General features: G+C 35.2%; 1 protein-coding gene across 1 annotated transcript; it reads left to right on the top strand.

The window, feature by feature from the left end:
- Window positions 1-1,562: 1,562 nt before the first annotated feature.
- LOC107629288 (vacuolar protein sorting-associated protein 41 homolog) lies at window positions 1,563-9,291 on the top strand. Its single transcript, XM_016332038.3, has 19 exons — window positions 1,563-2,179; window positions 2,542-2,811; window positions 2,929-3,108; window positions 3,299-3,559; window positions 4,134-4,266; window positions 4,353-4,443; window positions 5,041-5,143; window positions 5,640-5,743; window positions 5,819-5,912; window positions 6,018-6,173; window positions 6,253-6,315; window positions 6,480-6,545; window positions 6,888-7,088; window positions 7,468-7,545; window positions 7,627-7,746; window positions 7,836-7,916; window positions 8,062-8,147; window positions 8,422-8,503; window positions 8,600-9,291. The coding sequence occupies exons 1-19, from the start codon at window positions 1,913-1,915 to the stop codon at window positions 9,029-9,031; spliced, it is 2,868 nt and encodes a 955-aa protein (XP_016187524.1). The 5' UTR covers window positions 1,563-1,912; the 3' UTR covers window positions 9,032-9,291.
- Window positions 9,292-10,295: the final 1,004 nt, after the last annotated feature.

The raw sequence follows: 10,295 nt of genomic DNA, 5'->3' as shown, positions 1-10,295 counted from the left end.
AGGGTGATGATAATGGTGATGGTGACAATATCATTAAACTGTCAAAAGAAAAATGAAAGAAGTATCACTATCTTTTAAGAAAAAGAATAAGTAAAAAAAAAAAAAGCCAAAAAATTAGTCTACACAAGTGTCTAAAAAGAAGAAGTTTAATGCAAAAAGAGGAGGTTATAGTGAAAAATGATCCTCAAAGTTGAATAGCTTTGCTGATCAGCCTACTACAGATGATTTGAGAGAGGAGGATTTGAATTTGGTACAAGATTTGTTACAATTGAGAGGTTCAAAGCGGTTGTTAAGGATTTATTTATTGTTGAAGAGAAAAAATTAATTTGGATCAAGAATAACAAGAAAAATGATAAAAATTGGGTGCAAGGATGAAGAGTGTTATTAGAGTTCCTTATTTGTCTTATAATAAGGTATTGCAATACTTCCAAGTTAAAACATATAAGATTGAGCACATTTGTACATGAGAGTTATAAAGTAATATAGCTAATCAACACTGGATCAACAAAAAAATGGAAAAAAAAGATGACCGTCCATCCACACATGACTACTCATGAGGCCATAAATTTTATGAGAAAAGAGTTTGACCTAACTGTATATCCAAAGATGGTTTATAAAGATGTAAAAGAGTTAAGAGAGAGGATCATTGGTAATGAAAAAGAACAATACAAAAAGCTAAAGAACTACTTGTTAGAGATAAAAAATAATTAAAGATCTACTACACTATTAGATGTAATTCCAATACCATAATCACTCATTTTTGACAAAATGTATGTTTCAAAGCTTGCAAACTTCGGTTTGAACTTGGGTTTCCTGCATAATTTTATGTGCTTATATTTTAATCTATTTTGTTGGATAATTTTATTGGGTATGTTGAAAGAATTTTATTAATCGATTCAAAGACTAAGTCGTCATAAATTTCAGCTCTATTTAATGGTTTGTTATTAGCTAATGGATTGCTGTATGTACAAAATGCGATTCAAACTCCAAACATTTATTTGAACGGACGAGTGAGTTAATCAGTCAACCAATTCAAATTGGTTTAGTGAGAATATTTTAATTGGACTATTAAATCCATTTTTACTCATTTACATTTACAAAACAAAGGCCGAAACTCTAAATTTTAAATTTTATTTTAGAGGGTAAAGTGTGACTTCTTATCATTGGATAGTTTTTTTTTCATATTTTTTTAGGTCTTACCTATGAAATAAATGGTAGATTATACTTTACTTTTAAAATAAAAATTCAAAATTTAGAGAATCCAATTTATAAGGTAATAAAGCCCACGACCTCCATTGCATGCACCAAGCACCAAGCACCATGCACCAAATTTAGCGGGGAGCCTGAGGAGGTGTGTGCTGGTTTGTTTGTGGGCTTAGGCCCTGTCCACGAAATGACCCAAAAAAAAAAAGGGGAAACGCTGTTGACCTCACAAAAAAAAGGGGAAAAAAATCAATAAATAAGGACTGCAAGTCTGCAACGCAAAAAATGAATAAAAAATTGCTTCTCACTAGCACAGCACAAAATTACAAGTTTACAACACCCTTGACGTTCTATCCTTTGTCGTTTACCCCGTTAATTAATCACCCTAACTACTACAGTACTCCTACTAATGCTAGTTAGCTAGCTAAGCACCGTTTCTAAGCATTTTCAATTCAGGAACCTTCCATTCATCACTTCCCACTTTTCCCCCTTTGATTCACCATTCAACTTCAACGACAATTTTCCATTTCAACCACAATTAAGAAGAATATATATAACATAACAAAATAGTAAAAATAAGAACGGGGATAGAAAGAGAAAGAAAAAGGAGGAAGGGAAAATATTTTCTGCTGCAACCAAACAGATCCGTTCTCTCATCGGAGGAGAAAAGAAGTCCAGAACCACGAGGCAGCCGGGGATAACCATCCGAATGGCTCCGATTCCGTCAGAGAACGGTGTAGATGGAGACGACGAGAGAGAAGAAGAGGAAGAGGAAGAAGTTGAAGAAGACGAAGAAGAAGAGGAGGAGGAAGAAGAAGACGAAGAGGAGCCACGGCTTAAGTACCAGAGAATGGGAGGGAGCATACCTACGATGCTTGCCACCGATGCTGCGTCATGCATCGCCGTCGCCGAGCGGATGATCGCGCTCGGCACTCAGGGCGGCACTGTTCACATCCTCGATTTTCTCGGCAATCAGGTTCACTACTAACCTTTTTTTTTTTTTGTAGTTGTCGCACTTTGTTCCTAACCTAATTTACTGCTTCAGCCTGTGTGAATTCGAGCTCTTATTGCTCAAATTGGACCTCGATAGATCGAATTCGAGGGTGAATACTGAATACAATTAGTTCTTGTGTTCGATGTCCATCAATATACTGGTTTTGAAGTTTGTGCAGCATATTCGGATAAATTTATGATAGCTAGGTTTCTCAAATTAAAAGTATTTTTATGATAGCTAGGTTTTTAGTTAGCTGTTGTCACTTGTCATCTGATAGTGATGGCAGAATGCTTGGATGATTGTGGTGTTGCTATTTTTTAATTTGTTAGAGCCACTTGTTGCAGGTGAAAGAATTCGCCGCCCATGCTTCCGTTGTCAACGACCTTAGCTTTGACATAGAAGGGGAGTTTATTGGAAGCTGTTCCGATGATGGATCAGTTGTTATAAACAGTCTCTTCACTGATGAGAAAATGAAATTTGAGTACCAACGACCAATGAAAGCGATTGCATTGGACCCAGAATATGCAAGGAATGCGTCTAGGAGATTTGTTGCTGGTGGTTTAGCAGGTCATTTGTATTTAAATTCGAAGAAATGGTTGGGCTATCGTGACCAGGTTTGTAAGATCATTTTAACTTTTTCATCTATCTCTCAATGTTACTTTTTGGTTTGTCAGCTAAATAAATACCAGCACTATACCTAACCATCTTCCCACATCCAACAAAAAATAAAGGTTTTGCACACCGGGGAAGGTCCAATACATGCTGTGACATGGAGAACAAGTCTTGTTGCTTGGGCAAATGATGCAGGGGTGAAGGTTTATGATACTGCCAATGACCAGCGTATAACATTTATCGAAAGACCGCGAGGAAGCCCACGCCCTGAGCTTCTGCGTCCTCACTTGGTTTGGCAGGTTTGTCAACAATTTATGTTGGAATGCTATTGGGTTATATCATGCTGGCAAGCAGAGTCCACTGCTATGATTGAAGACTTGTTTAACTGCTTTGAAGTTTGAATATCAGCAGTAGCATTATTTCATTTGTTATTGCATCTTGAGAAAAAATGTTGCAAGTTGTAACTTAATATCTGTTTGATGCTTACAGGATGACACCCTCTTGGTTATTGGCTGGGGAACATCTGTGAAAATTGTTTCTCTAAGGACAAATAACCATAAAGCAGCCAATGGGACATACAGGCAAGTTCCTTTGTCTGGTATGGTGCAGGTTGATATTATGGCATCCTTTCAGACTGGCTATTTCATATCAGGCATTGCCCCCTTTGGTGATGTATTGGTAGTTCTAGCTTATATTCCTGGAGAGGAAGATGAAAATAAGGATTTTAGTAGTACCGCTCCTTCGCGGCAGGTAACATATATTCGTTTCATATGATGGAAAAATCGAAACTCTAACTTAATGCTCGCTGTACGTTCCTTTCTTTACCTCTTATAAGCTATAACCATTAATTTGAGTTCATTCTTCTGCATTCTCACTTAAAATAAAGGGAGCTGTTTTTGAGAATTTTAATTTACACTTGTCATTCTGGTCCACAATACTTTGATATATTGGAAGTTTGGAATTTATTTTATTTTTATGTGATGTATATTAATTGGAAAATCTTACATTTCTTTATAATATTGGATAAGGTACAGTACCAAACTTATTGAGGGTATATATCATTTTAATTAATATTTTTTGTAATTCAATTCCTAACTTGCATAATTTGCTTCTGTAGAGAGTGTTTTAACACATAATTGCATATTGTTAGCTGCATTTAATTACGTGATGAATAAATAAATTAATTTTGTATTTAACACATAACACATAATTCCATGTTGCATGTTTTAGAATGGAAGAGAAGTGAGGTGTACTTATGTTGTCCTCCTCATTTAATTTGGAGCTTTGCTATGTTTGTAAGGCAAATAAATATAATTTTCAACAGGGCAATGCACAAAGGCCAGAAGTTAGAATAGTATCATGGAACAATGATGAACTTTCAACTGATGCTCTACCGGTACATGGGTTTGAGCATTACAAGGCGAAAGACTATTCTCTTGCTCATGCTCCTTTCTCAGGTTAAAGTTTGGTTAGTGTTGTTTAGGTTTGTGTTTTCAGAATGGAGTAGTTCTACCTCAAAATATTTGTTTTCATTCACATGTAGGTAGCAGCTATGCTGGTGGTCAGTGGGCTGCAGGTGATGAACCACTTTACTATATTGTATCCCCAAAAGATGTAGTTATTGCAAAGCCAAGGTTACTTTTAGTTTCTTTATCCTTATTTGATGTTATCAAGTTTTGATGCATTCACATTGAATTATCATCACCATTCACCATAAAAAAGATGGTAAACATGTCACCTTGACTTGCCAGCTGACTGGTTGGCACGAAAGAATGTACCGACCATTCTGTTTCACATATTGATGTTGTCAATGATATTATCAGGAACATCATTGGTTAATCTTTTTATTAATAACAGTTGATGTCTCGTGGTGCCTACAAAATATTGCTCTCCTCTGTGTGAGATTCTTCAATTCAACAATTGCCAAAGGAATACAATCCTTCTTTAAAATATTTTTTTTTTTTGGTTTTCAGCCAATAACTCACTTCCCCTTCAACGTAAGCTGTTATTGCCATTAGCACTGTGAGCAAATTACTTCATTCATCACTACCCTCAAAGGACTTGAACTGTTGAACATTCAAGTCAAAGCAAACTAAGTTTGTCCTGGGTCAAACTTCGCTGAAATACTTTATATTATGTTTAAAATGTGAAGCTTGTGCTATAAGATTCTATACAGAGTAAAAAATAGTAAATTAAAATTTGGATAGAAGTTGATGCATTTTAATAATCAGGGATACGGAAGATCATATTGCATGGCTTCTTCAGCATGGGTGGCATGAAAAAGCTTTGGCTGCAGTTGAATCTGGTCAGGGACGCAGTGAACTTCTTGATGAGGTAGAGATTTTTCAAGTCTTTTTATAATAATTAAAGTTGGATGTGTAAAAATGTAGAATAACATAGAACATAACTGGAATAAGGACATACATATATGCCACTGAAGGCACTTGTTTATGTTGATTGCATGTATCTGAAGGTTCTTCAAATATTCTGTTTCTCAGTAAATCTTTTACTTTTTCATAATTTATTTTGCTCCCAATAAAACTACATAATATTATACACTCAAGATGCAAGCTCAAAAGAAAATGAAATGCAATCTCTATATCTGCCCATTTAGTTAATTAACATTGCATGTATAAAATTGATTTCTTTAATATTGAAGCTTGATTGGTGTTCTATTTTTCATCTCATTTTAATATTTGTTTCTATAGAAAAGCCATACCATATGTCATGTATTACATGTCTTGGTCAATGAATTGTTACCTTCTGCAGAATTTTCCCATTTTTTAGCTAATTAAGACTTAAATTTTCATTTTTACTACTATCTTTGCAGGTAGGATCGAGGTACCTAGATCATTTGATTGTGGAACGAAAATATGGTGAAGCAGCTTCTCTATGTCCCAAGTTGCTGCGAGGATCAGCTTCAGCATGGGAGAGGTACTGCATGGCACTAGTAGTTCTGTTTGCAGTTTGTGATTTGTTATTCAGTTACTGATGGAATGTATTCAACAGATGGGTATTTCACTTTGCCCACCTTCGTCAACTCCCTGTTTTGGTTCCTTACATGCCAACAGAAAACCCTAGACTACGTGATACTGCTTATGAGGTAGGCTAAAACAAAGCAGTCGCTTTCAAAACTGATGTGCTTACGTGGTATCTGTTTTGAGCTGATGTGGGACCAAAAACTTTGATTTTGATTTTGGTTCTACAGGTTGCCCTTGTGGCATTGGCTACAAATCCATCTTATCATAAGGATCTCTTGTCCACTGTGAAATCATGGCCATCTGTAATTTATTCTGCGTTACCTGTAATTTCAGCCATCGAACCTCAGCTCAATACTTCATCCATGACCGATTCGCTCAAGGAGGTTAGCCTGATTATTATGTTTTTCTTCTTTGAATCTTTTTTACCATTTTGGACATTAACTTGTACTTGTTCTTTGTCAGGCATTGGCAGAGTTGTATGTTATTGCTGGGCAATACGATAAAGCATTTTCATTTTATGCTGATGTACGTTTTCTGATTAATTTTTCCAGTGTTCAGGCAGCTATTAAATTAATTAAATATCATTCAAATGCTTTGATAGTAGGATAAATAGTCTTTAGTCTATTTTGTTTTGACTGTTAATTCACTTCCCTTTTCTTTTTTCTTTTTCTTTTATTTGAAATTTTCAGCTTATGAAACCAGAACTCTTTGATTTCATTGATAAATATAACCTACAAGATTCAATCCATGAAAAGGTAAAATTATACTCTGTAGCAATTGATCTTCAAATTTCATGTTTTTATATGATTTTGTGGTATTCTCTGATGTGCAAAATCATATTTCTCATCTTTGTTGGCATTCTATTGCAGCATCCGATGAGTTTCATTTACAAGCTTCAGTGTAATATATTAGAATCTTGAGCAAACATGTTTGCAATAGTTGTGGATTGAGATTGAACATTTCTCAGACATTTATAGGGTTAAAAAAGTAGATTGATCTTCTTCTTGAAGATGGACATATTTTCATGTTCTATCTTGTTTTTGTTCTCATTAACTGATAAATGGACTGTTACTTGTTTACTTTTGCTTCTTGTTCAGGTTGTCCAATTGATGATGTTGGATTGCAAGCGTGCAGTTCCTTTATTGATCCAGCATAGGGACTTAATAAGTCCACAAGAAGTTGTGAAGCAACTTCTAAATGCTGATGTTAAGTGTGACTGCAGATACTTTTTACATTTGTATCTCCATTCACTATTTGAAGTAAATCCGCATGCTGGGAAAGACTTTCATGATATACAGGTAGGCTATTTTCCTTTCATTTAAGCATTGCAGGCTTCCTTTTGTTTGGGAGCTAAGGTGAACCTTATTGCTGCAAATTTGTGTTTGCAACCTTTTAGGTTTTAACAGACTCTAGCCATGCCCTGCTTTTGTAATGCATTTCTTTGTGATAATCCAGCTACTTCATTATGTGCTTCAATTGTAATACCATACCCATATTCATATACCATATGCATTTCGGTGATGGGGTTTCCCCCATTTATCTTCAAATAGTGCCTGGTTGTTATGATATTTGTTTTGTGCTGCTTAACATGAATAATGGTTCGTATGTGCTGAATGCAATTAAAAGTTACTTTTTATGACATTCAATAATCTGGTTTTTTTGGTCTTATGTGCATAGGTAGAACTCTATGCAGATTATGATCCAAAGATGCTGCTACCTTTTCTACATAGCAGTCAGCACTATACTCTTGAGAAGGTTTGTGGTGAACCAATGGCAACTTTGACCATTGTATGTATGCATTCACATGTGAATCAAATTCTCAATTCATCTTTTCAGGCCTATGAAATTTGCACTAAAAAAGAGCTACTGAAGGAGCAAGTTTTCATCTTAGGAAGGATGGGAAACTCAAAGCAAGCCCTAGCAGTTATTATAAATAAACTGGGGGACATTAAGGAGGTGTTTCTCTTTCTCTATTGAAGTGGTTTTCTGAATCTTGAATCAAGATTTAGGGATTTTAAGTTTGAGGTGGTTTTTATGTTATACAGGCTGTAGAGTTTGTCACTATGCAGAATGATGATGAACTCTGGGAAGAATTAATCAAGCAATGCATTGACAAGCCTGAAATGGTATATCATGATAACTGGATTGTGCATTTAAATATGGGCCTGTTTTGTTGCTTTTAGAATAATTTGTTCCCTCTAAAATAATTTGTTGCTTTTAAATATCCTGCTCTTTCTCAGCCTACTCTGAACGTGGTTTTTTGAACAACAGGTGGGCATGCTATTGGAGCACACAGTTGGAAATCTTGATCCCCTCTACATTGTAAATAAGGTTCCCAATGGGTTGGAAATACCTCGGTAAGTAATAAAATTATAAAGGTGATTTAATGTAACAGCAATCATGGAACATACATAGGCAAATTGTTGGTACACATAAGATTTTCAATGGGTTGAAAATACCTCAGCAAGTAATAGATGTGGTTTAAGGCATATTACATTATCTAATCATAGAACATATGCAGGTAAAAGTATTAGTATTTGTAGTTCTCATTAATTAGGGACTACCTTTCTCACTATTTCTGGTTATATGCTGCTTGTTTGCAAAACTTCAATTCTGTTTGCTTTTCTACAGGCTTAGGGATCGGCTGGTTAAAATTATCACTGATTACAGGACTGAAACTTCGCTTAGACATGGGTGCAATGATATCCTTAAGGTTTGTTTTTCCTCTTCACTCGTCATCCTTCACTAAGCAGAAAGGAAAATTCTAGAATCTCATGAACTTGATACCTTACAATATCTCACTGAATAGGCGGACTGTGTCAACCTTTTAATCAAGTACTACAAGGAGGCACGGCATGGAATTTCTTTAGGTAGTGAAGAAGACGAGCCACGAATAAAAAATAGTGATACTCATGATTCTTCAAAATCCCTTGGTCTGAGAAACATGGAAATGAAGTCAAAGACCAGGGGAGGTGGAAGATGTTGTATATGTTTTGATCCTTTCTCTATACAGAATGTTTCAGTCATTGCTTTCTTTTGCTGTCATGCTTACCACACAACTTGTCTCACGGATTCGTCGTACACTAGTAATAATAGCAAGAAAGAGATTAAGAGCAATTCCCGAGAAACATATGATGATTACAATGATTATATGGATGAGGAGGAGGAGGAAGAGGATGAAGAAGCCGAATTGGGTGCCCCTCGAATGCGTTGTATATTGTGTACTACTGCTGCTAGTTGAATGTGCTTGTGGTGTTGTATGTGTCAACGGCTTTTTTGTTTGCATGATTTGAGGTTTGAGTATAGTTCCCATGCACGAGGAATGTGTGTATTATCATCTTGTCAATTTTTTCAATATGATTATATAGTTTTTCTTTTTCTTTTTCTTTTTCTTTTGTGTAATTACCTTTTTGCGTAGTTTTTCTTTTTCTTGAAATGTGTTCTTTTCGAGAGATCACGATAAACTTAGTAGTTGAATGAGTACATTTGGAATTTCAGCAAGTGGTTTCAAATTCGTAGTATTCCATCGAGTGATAGGTACTTCAAGAAGCGAAAAGTGAATTATTACTAAATTTTACATCTGAATTTCTTCGTGTCACCTTCAATGCTAAATGACCCAAAAGAAACATCGTAACACCAGTAAATTCGAAGGTATGTTACGATAGGTGATTCACCACATTCACAATCTTCTTGCCCCCTAGGCATTAACTCATTAATTTACCATTATAGTATTTCGAAGAACTGGAAATGCTGTATTAAGCAAAATGCTTCAATTGGGGTGATTAAGACCCTTTTCATGTATACACATCGAGAGTTCAATTTAGAATGTTCAATGCTGCTTTATAACAGGCATTTATCTTTTGAATTCCTCAACGTAGCTTTCTTAAGACCAGGTCAGTGGTCATGATGATTATGGCTTACTAGAGTTTTAGAGTAATACTATGAAAAATATGAAAATTTTCGCTAACAAGTATCTTAGTTTTAAGGTACAAAATTGGAAGAATAAAAAATAAGTATTATGCCTAAGAGAAAGTCTAGGGGCCCGGCAGATTTTGTAATTTTTAGTCATCAATGATGTTTTTAATGGTGTGAGATTATATCTAATGGTGTAGAATCATTCAATTTCCTTTTGATGGTTAAGTGCTGGCCCTTAACACTCCTCTTATGGCTAATCTGATGTCTATAATAAGTTGAAATTCTTAATTACTGCATATAATCATCAATTCGAGAGCAATTCATGAAACATTTTAACTCTTTGGGCATAATACATGAGTAGAGAACATAACGCATGATGCTATGAAATGAGGGAAATACATCCAATTAATAGTCAAATTCGTGAAATCAGTAAGTTACTATACAATACACACAAAATCAAATCAATATTCAAATGTAATATGTTGGTTCGAATCTTCTTTGGTTGTGCCTGCACGGCATAAAAAGCCAATATACTCCATCTATGGTTTTCAATTATTGTCCTTGATTTTCACTCTTTTCTTGACTTGTAT

Source organism: Arachis ipaensis, chromosome B3, assembly GCF_059453495.1.
Source record: "Arachis ipaensis isolate K30076 ecotype BB chromosome B3, ASM5945349v1, whole genome shotgun sequence".
In the NCBI taxonomy this organism is placed as follows: Eukaryota; Viridiplantae; Streptophyta; class Magnoliopsida; order Fabales; family Fabaceae; genus Arachis; species Arachis ipaensis.
The sequence above is the reverse complement of the archived record's forward strand: the minus strand, read 5'-3'. Positions and strand labels throughout refer to the sequence as shown.